Source organism: Hakea prostrata, chromosome 1, assembly GCF_041222555.1.
Source record: "Hakea prostrata isolate BN-2017 chromosome 1, UWA_Hpros_2, whole genome shotgun sequence".
Lineage (NCBI taxonomy): Eukaryota > Viridiplantae > Streptophyta > Magnoliopsida > Proteales > Proteaceae > Hakea > Hakea prostrata.
Window position 1 is genome coordinate 56953871 of NC_142600.1, and position 17944 is coordinate 56971814.

At 40.9% G+C, this 17944-nt stretch overlaps 1 protein-coding gene across 4 annotated transcripts; it reads left to right on the top strand.

The window, feature by feature from the left end:
- Nucleotides 1-293: 293 nt before the first annotated feature.
- Nucleotides 294-17565, top strand: LOC149029168 (eukaryotic translation initiation factor 4G-like). 4 transcript variants are annotated; one of them, XR_016170838.1, is made up of 11 exons: nt 294-567; nt 765-961; nt 1102-1232; nt 1323-1469; nt 1659-1726; nt 1891-1947; nt 2464-3861; nt 3935-7203; nt 15879-16073; nt 16193-16814; nt 16965-17565. XR_016170838.1 is itself a non-coding variant. In XM_089140851.1 (10 exons), the coding sequence occupies exons 2-10, from the start codon at nt 795-797 to the stop codon at nt 16497-16499; spliced, it is 5739 nt and encodes a 1912-aa protein (XP_088996977.1). In that variant the 5' UTR covers nt 294-567; nt 765-794; the 3' UTR covers nt 16500-16943. The 4 variants fall into 4 exon arrangements, 1 of the variants encoding a protein (XP_088996977.1); XR_016170840.1 differs by having other exon boundaries at nt 16193-16624; nt 16965-17564; XR_016170839.1 differs by lacking the exon at nt 16965-17565 and having other exon boundaries at nt 16193-16624; nt 16736-16943.
- Nucleotides 17566-17944: the final 379 nt, after the last annotated feature.

Below are 17944 nucleotides of genomic sequence, written 5' to 3' on the forward strand. Positions count from 1 at the left end.
GTGTAATTCTTTTTTAATTTATATTTTCCGAAATATAAAATTATATAGGGATTAATTCTCATTTCCTTATAAGGAATTTTATTAATAATTCTACCAAAAAAAGTTTTAATTAATAATTTAATTTATTACCTAAAAAACGTCCCTTTTTCATTATATGACACGTGGACCAGATATCTGATGATCTAATGATCAGAAAAGAGATCGCAGCGATCGAAGATCGCGACCCTTCGATCTCCTTAAAAACCTATTTTTGACCTTCTCCTTCCACGTCTCTCTCTCTCTATTTCTCTCTCTTTCTCTCTCTTCTATTCCGATCTTTCTTTTATCTTTTAATTTTTATCTCTCGAGATTTCACTGTGTCTCACTCTCTCTCTTTCTCTCACCTTCTGTGCCAAAAACAACAGATTGATTCGACTATTGTTCTCGACATTCATACTTCCATTGTCGTCTCTTTCTCTTCTTCTTTCTGTGTGGCGTCATGATTCCCGCCAATCTATATCTTCCGTTTTGAAGGGTTTAAACCCTAATTTATTCATTGTGTAGTTCTTTGCTTTGATACTTAAAAAGGTAAATCGATGAAACCCTTTGTTGGTTAAATTTAGAATCAACATTTCAGTTTTCATTTATTATAATCCGAATATTTCCATTCTTGGATTTTGGTTGTTTGCAATGCTGGATTTTTTTTAGTTGGGGATTTGGTTGTGTTAGTTTTATGAGTTTGATCGGTGATCGTCTTGGCTTGGGTTTGTGGTTGTTTGTTGCAGAGAATAGCAGAGGAACAAGGGTTCGGATTTATGTCCTCTAATCAATCTAGGTCTGAGAAGAGCGAGTCCCAGTTCAGAAAATCTGGTCGATCCGGGAGCTCCGGTCAGCAGAGGAATTTCTCAGCAGGAGGCGGGCGAGGCGGCGGTGGAACCGCCCCTCCACCATCGACTCACTCGTCTTTGTCGGGGAACCGAAGGTGCTTGCTTTCCTTTCTCTGTATTCTCTTAGCTATATTTGTAATGGGAACTTAATCGACATATTAGGGCTTTTTACTTTTATATATACTTCATTTCTTCATGGTTGTTGACGCCTAGGCGCTCTTGGTTCTTCTTTCAGCTCTAAGAAGGTTAGTAATAATGCACAAGGAGGACAATCTAGGGTGAGCACCACAAGTGCGAATTCAGAGTTGAATGCTTCTGCTAGAACTGCTGTACAGAATGGTGCCCCTGTACAAACCCCGTTACATGGTACACATGTGCTTTTTTATTTTTTATTTTTCATTTCATTTGGTTGAGTTGGTTTTTTATTGTAAGGTGTGTTGTAATGGTGTTCGTTAGGAGTTTCTGATGCGCCGAACTCCCGAGCTCCCCCTAAGCCAACTGATTCGGCCCCTACAAGAAGTACCAGACCAGTTCCAAAGGCTCCGGCATCTCAAACATCTGTGGCAGCTCTGGGTTCGGCTGTGCCTGCAACACCTGCTAAAGGTAACTCTATTTTTGCTCCTGTATAAAATTAACTGTCGATTGAGTGAGATTGCATCTCCTCATTGTTATAGCATTTTGGTTTTTTTGGTGCAATCTCAATTGCCCCTGAACTTCAAGCAACATTTTTGTTAGAGGTTCTGATTTCCTAAATTTCTATTGTCATAACAACTGCTGGAATGCCGTTTGCAGTTGATGCATTAAATGCATTCTCCCTTCAGTTTGGCAGCTTTGGTCCTGGTTTTGTGAATGGAATGCAGGTAAAGTTTTCTTTTACATTTGCGCTGGGATATGCTGGCTATGAGTTAATTTTCAATGTATTTTGGTTTTTGTGCAGCCATGCACTGCCCCCCCCCCCCCCCCCCCCAATAAGTCTTAGTATTTCTCTTAGTATGGGAGGATTGTATGCCTTTTTTGCTTGTAGATACCTGCAAGGACCAGCTCAGCACCTCCAAATTTGGATGAACAGAAACGTGACCAGGTAAATTCATGATGAGAAGCTATTTGAGTTATTAGTGAGCTTGTGGTGGGAGGTGCTTCTTTTTGAGTAAATGGTTTTCTTTTTGAGAGGAGAGACAAGTTCACTTCATGCTTTATAAAGGAGGTAGAAGTGGACGGGGGGAAATTTTTAGGTTATGCATCCTGACTTCCATGAGCACTTTCCATTGTACTGCTAATATGATTTTATTGAGAATTTGAGTGCCAAAATATCATTTTTGAAAATTTGGTGAATTACTTATTTTAATTGATTAATTTGTACGTGAAGCTGGCATATCTGCATTAGATATGTTGTCGGACTTAGAATATGGTTGGCAACACTAAATGGTGTTGCTATTGGGAAAAAGTGAATGACCATTCCGTAATCATCTTTGCTCAACCGTTGCCGATTGTATATTTCTATTCCTTGCATGATGTTGAATAACAGAATATTTCCCCTGTATATGGTAAACCACCAAAGAGAGTCTTACCATAATTGGAATATTCTTCTATTGTGCAGGCGCGGCATGATTCTTCTAAAGCTGTGCCTACGTTGCCAGTCCCTACACCCCCAAAGCAACAGCAACTGAGGAAGGATTTGGGTACTGTCAACCAAGCAAATTCTGCAGATTCTCAGCCTCCAACGCTGGTAAAAAAGGATATTCATGCACAGCCTCCATCTGGACATGCCACCCCAGCATTGCAGAAGTTGTCTGTTCACACTGTACCTGGGAAGCCGATGCCATTTCAGCAGCCACAAGTCTCTGTTGCATTTGGTGCTCCCAATGCACAGATTCCATCTCAGGCACCCATTTCTCTCCAAATGCCTGTGCAATTGCCAGTGGGAAATGCTTCTCAAGTCCAGCAGCAGGTGTTTGTCTCAAGTCTCCAATCTCATCCATTGCAGCCTCCAGCTTTGATGCATCAGGGCCAGAACCTGAATTTTCCTCAATTGAATCATCAGCTCTCTTCTCCGTTGCAAAACCTTGGAGTTGGGATTGCCCCACAGTTTGCACAACAGCAGGGTGGAAAGTTTGGTGGTACTCGCAAACCTGTCAAAATAACTCACCCTGAGACTCATGAAGAGTTGAGTTTTGATAAAAGAACAGAATCCCATCTGGATGGTGGATCAACAGGCTCAAGATCGCATCCTAGTGTGCCTCCACAATCCCAGCCAATTTCTTTTAATCCTTCTCATCAAATAAACTACTATTCTCCTATACAACCAGGCTCTTTTAATCCTCCTCCCATGTATTTACAGGGTCAAACTTCTCTTCCCTTGACTACTAACCAGATGACTCCTAGTTCTGCTTCAGCTAGATTTAATTATCCAGGCAGCCAAGGCCCGCAGAATCTCTCATTTATGAATGCCTCTTCTCTTGGTGCCTTGCCTACCAAGGTTGGACCTCTGGTCCATGGTGGTGCTGGGATCTCAAATTTGGAACATGTCAATGATGCTCAATTGCTTGTATCTTCTGCTCCATTAACTTCAGCCCAGGTGACACCTAAGCCATCTTCTGGTTCAGTGACAGAAAAAGTTGGTTCCTCTTTGGTGTCAATTGCTTCACCTGTTGTGAGGAAGAGTGATTCATCTGGAATGGTGAGGCCACCTGGGGAAGCTAGCTTGAGTATTGCACAGAAGGACTTGGACGTGGCTGGTGATAGCTCTGTCCAACTGTCAGATTCCGTTGCTTTGCCTGCCTCAACTAGATACTTAGTTACTACGTCTGTCTCATCAGTGAACAGGGCAGCAACCCCTAGTTCTTCCACAAGCACTGTCCCTCCTGAGGAGTTGGTATCTACTGCATCCAACGCTGAAGGCAGAAGGGTAGAATCTGTCAGAAGATTAGATTCTATTAAGGTTAATCAGAAGAAGCCTGGGAACAAAGATCAGCGACATGTGCAACTGCTGAACCAGGTATTATGCTACATGCTTTATCATGCCGTCCAATTTTTCTTGCATTAACTTGTGGACAATGACTTTGTTGCAGGCAGATACATTTGAATCTGCAGCTAGTGTGAAGCCATCTTCATTAAAGACTTCTACAGAAGTTGCTAAACACTCTGATGTCATGCTTTCTCCTCCAGCAGAGGTTGTTGGGTCATCAACCTCTATCTTGAGCTTGCATTCTCAGAGTTTGGAGAATGGTAATTCATTGCAGGATGGAATGTCAGAAACTGTAGAAGGTAAAACAGCTTCTGGTCCAGTAGGAACCTCTGGAAGTGCTGCAGAATCTATCCAGGAACCTGTATCAGATATCAATGCAGGCAGTAAAGATTCTTCTGAAGCGTTGGCAGATAGTGTTTGGATTGGAGAGGTGTCCCCCTCTGAATCACCAGGCTTGTCTGTTGATGGAACTGCCTCTGATAGCTTGGATGCTGCTGATAGTGTGAAACAAGATGCTTGTACTGCACGGGAACAAGGGAAGTCTAAATTATCTGAAGTGCCACACGAAGGTAACAGTAATGTTGAAATGCCTTTAGGATCTACTCTTTCTGGCTCTGTGGAAGTCAGTAAACAATTTCAGGTTGAGTCCTTCAAGGATGAAGAAATAATTGTTGGTGATAAGGATTCTCAATCTGTTGAAAACAAACAGGAGTTGACTCAAGATTTAGGTTCCATTTCTGAGGTTGACAGAACAGTTGATAACTTGGTAAAATCTGCTACCACATCCTCTGATTCTGTTGTTGCTGAAACCACATCTCTCAAAGATAATTCTTCATCCATGAATGTGTCCATTGGAAGGGGTGACAGCACTAATAGTCAAGATCTGGCTTTTATGGGATCTGGTAACTCTCATCAGGATGCAACTACTGGTTCAAGGCCTCTTTCACCTGAAATTACCTGGAAGGGTGAGGGGAGAAACACAGAAAATACTAATGGAGGACCAGTATACAGTAAGGCATTGGCTCCCAAGGATAAGAATTTAGAAGCAAATCGGTCAAAGAACACAGCTGCAAGGGGGAAGAAGAAGAGGAAAGACATTCTCAAGAATGCAGATGCAGCTGGAGCTACTTCTGATCTTTATAATGCATACAAGGGTCCAGAGGGCAAGGAAGATGCTGCAATTTGTCAAGAAAGTGTAGACAGCAATTTCAGTTCTGATGTGAAACAGGCACCTGTGGCTGATACTGAGATGGGTGTTGTAGCCGGTGAGGAGGATGGGCTAGGGAAAGCTGAGCCAGATGATTGGGAAGATGCAGCTGACATTTCTACTCCAAAGCTCAGAATATCAGATGATGGGAAGGATGGAAATGAAGTTACGGGCAAAAAGAAGTATTCTAGAGATTTTCTGCTGACCCTTGCAGAAAAATTCACTGATCTTCCTGCATGTTTTGAAATTGGATTTGACATAGCGGAAGCCCTGATGAGCGGTCCACTCAATTTATCTCATATTGTTGATCGTGAATCACATCCACCTGTTGGTAGAGTCATAGATAGGCCAGGTGGGGGTTCTCGGGCTGACCGCCGTGGGAGTGTTGTATCTGATGATGATAAATGGAAATCACCTGGACCTTTTGCTTCAGGACGAGACCTACGTCTTGATGTTCCTCATGGAGGTGCTGTTGTAGGTTTTCGACCTGGTCAAGGTGGAATTCATGGTGTTCTTAGGGATCCACGAGGACTACCATCTCCCCAATATGGTGGTGGGATTCTTTTGGGGCCATTGCATTCCCTTGCTCCTCAGGGAGGTATACAGAGAAATAACTCTGACGCAGACAGGTGGCAACGTGCTAAAGGTTTGATTCCATCACCTCAGACTCCCTCGCAGATGATGCACAAGGCTGAGAAGAAATATATGATTGGAAAAACTTCTGATGAGGAAGAACGCAAGCAAAGACAGTTGAAAGCTATTCTTAATAAGTTGACTCCTCAGAACTTTGATAAGCTTTTTGAGCAAGTAAAAGAAGTTAACATTGACAATGCTGGCACTCTTAGTGGTGTCATTGCCCAGATCTTTGATAAAGCTCTTACGGAACCACATTTTTGTGAAATGTATGCAAACTTTTGTTTCCATCTTGCCAGTGCATTGCCGGATTTTTTTAATGAGGACAATGAGAAGATCACCTTTAAGAGATTGCTTCTGAATAAGTGCCAGGAGGAATTTGAGAGGGGGGAAAGGGAGCAAGCAGAAGCTGACAGAGATGAAGAAGAAGGTGAAGTTAAAATGTCTGAAGAGGTAAGAGAGGAGAAGAAGGTCCAGGCAAGAAGGCGAATGCTGGGTAATATTCGGTTGATTGGGGAATTATACAAGAAGAAGATGTTGACTGAGAGAATAATGCATGAATGCATAAAGAAACTGTTGGGACAGTATCAGAATCCTGATGAAGAGCATGTTGAAGCTTTATGCAAGCTAATGAGCACTATTGGGGAGATAATTGACCATGCTAAAGCCAAGGAACATATGGATGCTTATTTTGACATGATGATGAAATTATCTAACAACATGAAGTTATCTTCTAGAGTGAGGTTCATGTTGAAAGATGCCATTGATCTTAGAAAAAACAAATGGCAACAAAGAAGAAAAGTTGAGGGGCCAAAAAAGATTGACGAAGTGCACAGAGATGCAGCTCAAGAACGGCAAGCTCAAGCAAGTCGGCTGGCCCGTGGTTCAAGCAATAATTCCTCATCGAGAAGGGGGCAACCAATGGATTTTGGTATGAGAGGGTCAAACGTACTGCCTTCCCCAAGTTCCCAAATGGGTGGTTTCCGTGGGATGCAGCCACCGGCCCGTGGGTTTGGTGGTCAAGACGTACGATTTGAGGATAGACATTATGAGAGGACGTTGTCAGTCCCTTTGCCTCAAAGGCCTGTTGATGATGATTCTATTACTCTTGGTCCTCAAGGTGGTCTTGCTAGGGGTATGTCCATGAGAGGGCAGCCATTGGTTTCCACTATCCCCAGTGCAGATCTTTCTCCTAGCGGTGGAGATTCCAGAAGAATGACAGCTGGCCCAAATGGTTATAATTCTGTATCTGAGTTGGCATCTTATAACTCGAGAGAGGACCTTATGCCAAGATACACCCCGGATAGGTTCATGCGTCCCGCTGCTTATGATCAGTCAAATTCAGAACGAAATTCTTATTTCGGGAACCGGGATTTAAGGAATGCAGATCGTACATTTGATAGGCCAATGGCAACCTCACCTGCCATACGCATGCAGGGATCTTCCATGGCACAAAATGCTCCATCAGAAAAAGTTTTGCCTGAAGAGCATCTGCGAGAGATGTCTATATCTGCAATTAGAGAATACTACAGGTATTACATTGTTTTGTTTATTTTATTGAGTGCATGGCTGCTTATCTTTTGTTTTGAATTTTTGCTTCTTGGTTATGTTTGGGAACTTGCCGTTGATACTGTATTTGAACTGTGACAAGTTTAAGTCCGTGGTATTTCAAATTCTTTTAATTATGTCTACCCCCTATTGTTTTGGCTTGGGATGGTATTTCAAATTCTTTTAATTATGTCTACCCCCTATTGTTTTGGCATGGGATTTCATTTTTGTTTCTCAAAACGGCTGGTTGAAAACTCTCTGGACTTATAATAGGATGAGATCCTTTACACCAAGAATCCTTTTTGAATACCCTAGTGTCTGGTTCATCTGCAACCAAGTCAGTTGATCGCATACTCAAAGACAACAAATGAAGGCTGTAGCCTTCTTGATCGAATGTATCTATCCGTAGTCCATGTAGCTGGATAGGATACCATAAGCCTTCCAAGGGTGAACCTCGCCATCCCTGAGGGCCTGTTGTTTGGTCAGAGGTGTAATGATTTGCGGGCTAAATCAAATCTTTATGGACTATGTAAAACTATGGACTAAAATAGTGAAAAAAACTAACATAAAGTAGGATCGAACATAGAATTGAATCCAGTCTAACTAAAAGACTTAATACTGATTGAAAGAAAAAAGGCATTTACTTAACTAGTCTTTTATGCTTAGTCTGTAGATTCTATAGCCATATTATGTTCCCAAGACATACATAACCCAATCCAATGCTTATTTCTATTAATAGGCTTTAGGTGATTTAACTGCATTCCATGCTTTCCTACTGATCTCCATCCACGTCTACTGGTACTTTAGCCACTGCTTGATCTCTCTTAGTCTTCTTGGGTAACTCTTGTTTGGGGGTGAAAGTTGACATGTGAGCTAAATGTCCGCATAACTGCATCTAATCTGACATGCCACGTGGCAAATCCTAGTGCTGTTTGAGGAGATTCCATCCTTTGTATCCCAGGTCGGGGAACCAGCTACTTTTATCAGTAGGGAAAGTTCAAAAGACTTGCCTCAACACATTGATGTGGATTAGGTAAATATTCATGTCTCACTACATCTTTCACAGCATGCTGTCACCCTGATGTAATCTGGGTCAGAAAGTGTGGGCCACTTCATATTTTGGGCCCAAAACAGCCCCCATTCCATGCAGCACTTAGAGCTGGCCGAATGCCCTAATGGGTATTTTGGTCATTTGATTATCCCTTCTTGGGGTCAAAGTAGAATCTATTATTTTCTTAATTGAGTTAGTTGTGAGAGTCCTGATGTAGTTAGGAGTCTTGGTTGGGATCTAATTTCAAGTACGATTCCTTGTTAAAGTTGATCTTTTCTAGCTTAGAAAGTTAAGAGTAGTTGTACTAGGGAATTCTAATCCAATTTGGATTCCCGAAGTTGAGTCCAAGTAGGTTTCCTAAGTTGAGTTCAAGTTGGTTTTTTTTTTTTTTTTTTTTTTTAATAATTTGAAAATATGTTTTATTTCGATCCCTAGTTACTTTCCTTCAATTTAATAAGGCTATGTATAGCCCCTCATACCTTGTAAACGATTCAGCTTGATTATTGAATAAGAATACAGTTTTGGAGGAAGAGTAGAGTCCTGGGCTCCCTAGAGGAACCCCACGGCTGAGTGTGAGTGTGAGAGTTCTGCAATTATTCATTCCCCCTCCTTGAAGCCTGTGACAGCAACACTAATCCCAGCAATCCTGCAACCCCAAGTCTCCCTGTCCAAGTAAGTACAATCCTAGCGCTTCCCTTACCCCTTCCCACCCTCTTGCACCCCACTCAAGACTCCCCTGTTCTCCTTTCTCCCACCTAAAACCCTAGATCCCAACCCCATTCATCCCCTCCTTCCCTCTGTAGGATCATACCTTTCCCTCCACCTCATTCCTACTTTTAGTTTTATTAGTAAACCTGCATTCCATTAGTTTAGGATTTTTCTGCAATTATCTTTTTCCCCTAGAAACCCTAAACCCTAGTTCCACTTAAACTCTCATTACCATGGTGGGAGATCTCGCGAGATATCTCGTTTTTTCACCTTGGCGAGACGAGATGGAGGTCGAGATCTGCGAGCTGGTATATCTCGCTCGAGATCTCGCCATATCTCGCTATATCTCGCCCTGGATCTCGCTGGAACTCTCAATTTTTGCCTTTTTTTGTGGATTTTGGTTGAATTTTCACTTGCAACTACTCTTAGCACATCTACAACAGGGAAGATCAATCATTCTCTACTTGTCTTATGAATTTATGATTTAATGACTTATATAGAACTTCTAATGGTTGTATAATTATTTATTCTTGAAAATTGAGATTGTGATACTCATATGGATGGAATTTTGATAACATTTAAGTTAGTTGAAGCATTTGATATACTTGCTTTTCATTTATATGCTTTAAAGGTTCTATATTACATGTTGTATAACATTGCATTCCCTAATCCTACTACATTTCGGTTTCACACTATGGGTAGACTTAGAAATCATACATAGGGTTGTTTCTGACAAATCCAAGGCCACCAACGTGTTCAAAAGGCCTTAAATAAGCTAAATACCAAGTTTCAACCCAATTGGGACCCTAAAACCCACCGAGATGGGCCACCGAGTTGACGCCAAAAAATTGTATATCTCGACCGAGATCTCACCGAGATGATCGAGATCTCTCTTTTTCAAGGTGGCGAGATCTCTCTCGAGAGCGAGATCTTCTACCATGCTCATTACTCCCTAACCTCTCGACCAAACTCTAAACTCTTTTAGGATTTCCTTCTCCTGGATTTTCTCTACCTTGCCTCTAAACCCTAACCCTATCCAATACCTTGAAGAGTCCTAAACCATTTCCTAAACCCTTGCACCTTTAAGTTCGTTGGTTTTCCCCTTGGCTGAGCCCTGGCTGAGCCCTGGCTGAACCCTAAACCTAACCCAAAATCCTTTCTTTCAATACCCAAGATTGAAAGACAAACCCAGCCGTAGCTGCAGGGTTTTGCAGGGTATTTTGAGTGTGATGTAGCTACTGTTGTTGAAATTCAGACCTGGGCAGGAAGGAACCAAATCCCTAATTCACCTACTGTGAGTGTAGAACACAGTTTAGTTGTTGTTCTTGAATTCCAGAAAGTTAAGTTGCACTTCTTGAATTCCAGACTTGAACCGCAGGGTTACAAGCCCCAAGTCGCTGCTGTCCTTTAAGATTTTGTCCCAAACAGCAAGGTTTGAGCCCAGACTGCTTGCTGCATTCTTAGAAAAGATCCTCCTACTACCCCTGTAATCCAGGGTTATATTCACCCCCCTCCCTCACACACGCACAGCAAAAAAAAAAAGGGGGGGGGGTTGGTCCGAAAAAGAAGATAGGAACTTTTACCTAACTATTGGAGCACTATTACAAGGGCCCCCTGTTAAAAATATGAATTGATTGAATTTATAGGCGAGCTTTGTGGTGACTTACTCTATCTAGAAGTTCATTTTAAAAATATGTCAAATTGCTTATTGACCATCAGCAGTTTGACCCCACAGTTGACCTTCTGAGCTAAAAAAGTATCAACCATCAGAACCTTGTTTTGGACTGAAGAAACCCACTCTGGGCTCTGTTGCACAAGGGACTTGGATGTAACTCTTAGGAAACCTGACACTTGGTTATTCTTGAGCCCACATTTCGCCAATATAATATTATCAACCAGCAGCTGGGGATCTTTTATTTATTTCTGGAGAGAGTTTGTGGGTCCTATAGGCCTCTGTTGAGAAGATATTCCAGCAGTTGTATGTTCTGCAACATTTTGTGGGGGCCCCGTAAGGAGGAGATTTTGTGGAAATTTTAGTGGCTGTTTGATGTGAACTTGATTTTAGGGTTAGGGTTTCTTGAATGGATTCCCTAAAATTAAAGGTAGACCCAGAATCTTCCACCAAATGATTATTCTAAAATATGATGGGTAGGTTTGGATGTTTGTGGATCTCTAAGAATTTATGGGAGATCCTAGAGACAAGTTAGAATTGATATGGGTTGGTTTTGAGGTAGTTATGATTTGTAGGGAAGGACAAGGAGATAAAATTGGATCCAAATTGGTGGGTAGGGAAAAGTTAGGGTTTTACCATATTCCCTTGGGGTGAACTTTGAGAGGTAAAATTTACTTTAGCGATGTAAAACCCAATTTTAAGGTTAGGGTTTCTTGATTTGATTCCCTAAGATTGAGGGTCTGCCCAGAATGTTCTAGCAATTAATTATCAAATCAGAATGGAATGATGGATAGTATGGTTAAATCTTCTGCATATAATGGGAATTAACAAAACCTAAATGGGTGGCAGGAGTTGTGATGGTAATGGGTTTAGGTTATGTGGGAAAACATACGAATATTTAGGGATGGGTGGCTTTGGGGCCCAACTCGAGGGGTCCAGCCAGGGGCTGAATTTTGGTTCACATCACCTAACGTTGTTAGGAAAACAACAGAGATAATTTGGCTTGTTTTTGGTAAGGTTTAGGGAAGATTTTAGGGTTATGGAAAGGGATTGGATCCCCAAGTCAGAAAAGGGGGTGGGAGGGGGTCAATTGAGAAAAGAGAGGGGAAGGGGAAGCCGCTGGGTAGAAGAGGGGTGGGGGAGGGGATTTAGGGTGCTGGCTGGGGTGGGAGAGGGGATTTAGGGTGCTGGCTGGGGTGGGAAGAGGGGAATAAGGGCTGCAATGGAGGGGTGGGTGGGGTTTCCGAAAGGGATGGGAGGGGCTGCGATTGGGCTGGAGGTGGTGGAAGGGGGCTGGGACTTGCTTTGTATGCTGCTGTTGAGGATGGAAGTTGCTGGATCTTGAAACTTGGCTGCTGCAATTGAATGCAAGAATATCTGAACTCGCTGTGGTCCTCCCAAGAAGGCCACGACCCAATTTCCCACAAGAGGACTCAATTCTTTATTCAATGCAGACTATCTAACTCTAATTGGGAGACTCTACTAAGATTTTTCGAAACTGACTCAACTGTCAATGTTAGACAACATTTAATATTGAATCTTTTAGGCATATAAATGAAAAACAAGTGTATCAAATACATCAAATAACTTAAATATACTCAAAATTCCATCTATACAACCATTAGAAATTCTATATAAGTCATTAACTCATAAGTTCATAAGACAAGCAGAGAATGATTGATCTTCCTTTGGTGGTGTTGATATGCTAAGAGTAGTTGCAAGTGAAAATCCAGCTGAACTCCGCATAAAAAGGGTGAAAACTGAGAGTTCTAGCAAGATATGGCGAGATCTCAAGCGAGATATCTCATTTCCTAGAACTCAACTCCCATCTTGTCTCGGTTAGCCAAAAAACGGAGATCTTGGTGAGATCTCCCACCATGCTTGTTGGAAGGCGAATATTTGAACAACAGCCGTGGCCCTCCTTTGGTGGTCATGACCCAATTTCCCACAAGAGAACTCCATTCTTTATTCAATGCAGACTAACTTTTACAATCATAGAAATGTCTTATTTATAGCCTTACATTAAAAAGAAAGAATCTTTTTAACTCTAATTGAGAGACTCTTAACTAAGACTTTTTGAAACCAACTCAACTAGGGCTTCCTTCACAAGTTAGGATACCCTTTACAACTACATAACAACCACATAAATTGAAAGATCTCTTCTTGAAATAAAGACTTAATTATCTATAAGGGTCCTACTTAAAAGAAACACTCCTTAGGACATGAACTTGACCACTAGTTCAAACTAAGAATTTGAAACAAATTGGACTCCGAAAATTAAAACTAATTTCTGAAATTAATATTCAGCAGCTATTTAGGGCTGAAAATTGACCAAAATGTCCCGTTTAGGGTTCGCCCAACCTTAAGTGCGCCACCTTGGTGGGTCTTGGGACCCACAGCAGGGTTTCAGCCTGACTCTAGTTCACATAACTGTTTCCTTACATTAGTTTCTATGTTTCATCAACTAGTATTTATTAACCAGGTTTCAGTTACGAGATTAAACTCTTTGACATCACTAACAATTAGATTGCAACCTAAGATAGTTCCTAACTTATATGATTTCCTATTTATAAGTGGTAGTTCCTAACTTATATGATTTCCTATTTATAAGTGGTTTCTTCCACGTAAATGGTTGTTCTGAAGGTTATTAGCAGAGGAGATGGTTGTTACAACAAAAAAATTAAGCTGTATCCCATTTAAATGGGATGGCTACATAAATCCTTGCCCTTCAATCACTTCCGTTTGGGGTCATACTTGACAAAGGCTTAGGCTTTGCTTTTCTTATGCACCGAAAATAAAAAGCTATGCATTTCTCTTCTCACCACTTCTTGTAAGGTCATTTTAGGACTGCCTGTCTTTTATATTTCTTTCAGTCTTATTCTAATTAGTCCCTCCACAGGAGCATCCAAAAAGGTCTCTGTTGAGCATGACCTTCTTTCTTATTGAATCCTCAAATGCCTGTATCTGTGATTTATATTGAGATCACATCATTTTCTTAGTTTTATATTGAAATCATAATTTGTGCTTGTGCTGGTTCTAAAATGATCAATTTTTTGCCCCTCTTCCATCTCAACCGCATCATCTCTGCTACATTTAATTCATCTATATGCTGCTTCCTAATTGGCTAACATTCTGCACCAGGCATCCTAGTAATAAAAAGAAAAATATAATTGTTTCGGTTTTTGCTATGGTTTATCTGAGAGGCAGTTGATTGATGGGACACCACACTGCGCCGTGTTTCTGGAAGACAGACAGACCAAGGCTGTAGGTGAGAGGCCTTGGTCATGTGTCCCTTTCCCTTTTCATCCTTTCTTCATCCATCTATTTTCTATTTTATTTTTTAAGTCTACAGAAGCCGCTACAGAGGATAATTGACCACTGTTTTTGTAGTGCAATTGATGTTGACCTTGAAAGATATTCAGCAGTGTTCCTGCAGAACTTGATTTTGAAGGCTCTAAACAAGCCTGGAGCTACTGTGTTGTTGATTTTTCTGCTGCAAAACCTCAAGCCTGGTCCATTTTTTGGCAATACTTTTTACCATCTCTAAGCGGCTTCTTTGATTGTGATTTGAGAATAGTCCAATGTCTGAATGGCTTGTAACATTGAGTTGCTAATTTTTAGTCATACATTGAATTCAGCTGAGATTTTTAAGGAGTTACTGCAGACTAAAAGTCACTTTGTTCGACAAGAAGATCAGTCCCATCGTAGTTGCTGAATTTGTGGCTTTTATTTTTCTTGGCTACTGTGATGCCATCTTTCAAATGCTTAGTTGTCTTCTTTTGTGGTTAGATTTCATTAGAAGCTATTGTGGGTTATTTGAGTCCTCAGTGTTGACTCACGTTGCTATTAGTTTCTCTTTCTGGTTAGAAACTTTACCTGCCCATGTTAATGGAGATTGATCCTTTTGTGGAACTGTTACCTAAATTGTCTAGTTGGGTATTGTTTTATATTATGTTCTTAAAATTCTAAACTTGGGAAACAGTTTTCCATTAGTAGAAGCTAGAACTGTGCTGCTAGAGGATGGGGAAGTTGGTGTCCGTGAAATTAGGTTATGCTTGATTGGGTTAGAGTTTGAACGCTCTGTTGGTTGAAGACTTGAATTTGGGTTGAACTACTTAAAAGAAGCTCCTAATGTAGCTTTTGAGCCAAGTTGGGGAAAATGGAGGTTCTTTCTGCCAGGAAAGTCTTTACAATGGCTGAAAGGAATGATAGGTTGAGGATGTCCTCAGCACTAGGGAACCTGAACTACGTTGTATTTTTTATTTTTCAAACTAGTGTATACGGGTTGACTCTCTGGTAGTTCTGCTTGTCTTCTTTAGACAACTTACAGATGTAGTGGTGAATGATTCTCATGGGGACATTGGCTGGGTGATGGAGCTTCTAGATTAACTCTGACGGAGCTTTTCCGAAGTTTGCTTTCATCTTGCTGTTATGAGAGACACATACACACTACATTGGGACTGTCACATTGCTCTCGCGTTTGAGCTTCTCCTAGTAGTTCTTCTATCTGTAAAGGGTTGCAGTATAGGCAGTCTATCTTCTCACTTCCATGCTGTGATGTAGAGGATTAAAGTGCTTGGGTTGCTGGGTTTAGGAAGCTGGAGATTCAAGTAGCTTCTTCCGATAATAGTTATTATTGGAAGAAAAATTCTTTGCTGGCAGAGTTGTGCATGTACTTATGATGGACAAGTCGGCAATGAGGTGCCTATTAGCTCCCCCATTACTACAGGGCTAAGATGTCACTGTTTTTATGTTTAGCTTCCTTTATACAAACCTTGTGAACGGACCTCTTTACTTGTGTTCTGTTGTGCTGTCCTTTACTGTTATTTTATCTCTGTATTTGACTATTTGGGTTGTTGGATCTACCCACACCAGCAGTGGGAGATCAAAACCCTTTTTATACAGCTAAAATGCTGTCCATGTTGGAGAATCTCACTTACCATGTGGATACTCTCATCCTTGTTTATTCTGAACCCCTACATAGCCCAAAGAGGCAATATTGATGGTAAGAGTCTAATAGAAGGGTTTATCCTTCTCCATTAGCTTAGATTTGCTAGAGATTTTATGCATGGAATGCAGTTTATTTATATGGTTGAAATGGATCTGTAATTTGGGAATGAATATACTGTTAGGTGCATCACTGTCTCTAGGTGGTTTTTGGCATTGTATGTTTTGGCATATACATTTTGACAAAAATGTGAATTTCTGAACATGTGCTTTTTTCTCAGTGCCAAAGATGAGAAAGAGGTTGCTTTATGTATCAAGGACTTGAACTCTCCCAGTTTCCACCCATCAATGGTATCCATATGGGTTACAGATTCTTTCGAGCGAAAGGATATGGACAGGGATTCTTTGGCTAAGCTTCTTGTCAATCTTACCAATTCTCAAGATAACTCATTAAATGAGATGCAGCTCCTGAAAGGGTAAGCTACCAAATTTACTGGAGATAAAAACCCAATTTAAGTGGGCTGGCTTCTGTTGTTTCTTTTAGATTTTTAGGATCTGACATTTCCTTTTATGCCTGTGAATTGTGTGCTTCCAGGTTTGAATCAGTTCTTGCTACTTTGGAGGAGGCTGTAACTGATGCCCCCAAAGCAGCAGTGTTTCTTGGCCGCATGCTTGCCAAAGTTATTGTGGAAAAGGTGGCATCACTGGGGGAGATTGGTCTGCTATTACAGCAGGGTGGAGAAGAACCTGGGCGTCTACTACAAATTGGTCTGGCTTCGGAAGTTTTTGAAAGCATCCTTGAGAGCATTAGATTAGAGAAAGGAGAGTCTTTGTTGGATGAGATTTGTACAAGCTCCAATCTGCGGTTGGAAGATTTTAGAACCCCAGATGCAATTGGTTAAAAAGGAAGCTTGATATTTTCATTTAGTAGGGGAAATTGTTGCTCTCATTGTACCTGGTAAAAGGAAATACATCTGTAGGGCCTGAGTACATAAGTCGGCAGAGAGGAAGTTTCTTTTGGAGTCAGGTACTTCTGGCTTCCTCCAGAATCTTGGTATCTTGCCGTTTTCGTATTGGTATAATCATTATTGTTATTATCAATTATTATTTCTTCAATAGTTTTCACTCTGGCCGCCAGGTTCTAATTGAGCATCTGTCTTCTGCTTTTCATTATTCTGCGTTGCACATATCTGGAACACTTCGGCAATATTCTAGAGGTGGACAGAAACTCTGGCCGTTCTTTCTACTTGCGTTAAATAAAAGGACTTTTTACACAGGATGAACAATTGCATTTCCATTTGAAAAAATGTGGCTGTTCTCGCAATATTTTATGGTTACAAACCTCATATTTCGGTTGGATTTTGCAGCCTGACCATGCCCTGGTCTTGGGTTTTTGTCTCAAGATTTGGAGAACCAATTCAAATCGGAGCGCGATGACAGCTTCTGAATCATAAAACGAGAATTTGTGAGTTTTAGTGTTGCCGTTTCCACATAACTGGATGAAATGGAAATGGTGTTCGAGATGAAGATGTACTTGGTCTAAGATTCTTCAAGACAAAAAGAGTTGCAGTACAAACGCGAGAAAACATTCATTAATAACACTATTGTTACAAGTAAATGAGGCTGCAGGGTCTAGGACCCATATTGCTATAATGTTATTTGAAAAAAAGCGCAGTTTGTAATAAGATGATTGAATTGTCATTTGAAATTTGTAATTTGAGGTTTGGACTTGTGTAATTTATTTTACTGATTTGAACATTCAACTTTGAGCGTTAACGTATGAGCATATGGTGTGATGTGCAAGTATCTGATGTATGCAATTAGCCATTTTAAAATTCCATTCGAGTATAGTGGCTTTTCAATTAGTCCGGATACCCTATCTTGAAGGGTTGTAGATTGTGCTTCTTTCACAGTTTTCTGCCATATATTTATGAGGAAATTTACTTATAAGCATTGATAAAGTGGAGCACAAACGAACATGATATGAGCGGGTAAGGGTGTGAGGGGGAACAAAATCCTCTTTAGCTATAAAAGTAGAAGATCTCAATTCATTTCCAACTGAGGGATTATTAGTGTGTTCATTAGAGCTGAACTAAATGAGTGAATATCCCTTGAATTAAAGCTTTGAGTCGAGGATTAAAATTCCAACAACTTGGGGAGATCTCTGAGATCTCCAATCAAGATCTTGAACTATGCTTTTAACACAGCTAGTTTCTTCTATTTTGTCCAATGTTTGTCCCCGGTAGAATAAAAGGGTGCATGGCCATGCTTTTAATTTATTGTCCGGGGACCTAATTAACTCAGAAAGCCCTAGTGCTTGAGACAACACTGATTTGACATAATTCTA

Coding starts and splice junctions, on each gene's coding strand:
- LOC149029168 (XM_089140851.1), top strand. CDS start 795: ATGTCCTCTAATCAATCTAGGTCTGAGAAGAGCGAGTCCCAGTTCAGA. Junction 962..1,101: donor TCTTTGTCGGGGAACCGAAG/GTGCTTGCTTTC, acceptor TTCTTCTTTCAG/CTCTAAGAAGGTTAGTAATA. Junction 1,233..1,322: donor TGTACAAACCCCGTTACATG/GTACACATGTGC, acceptor GGTGTTCGTTAG/GAGTTTCTGATGCGCCGAAC.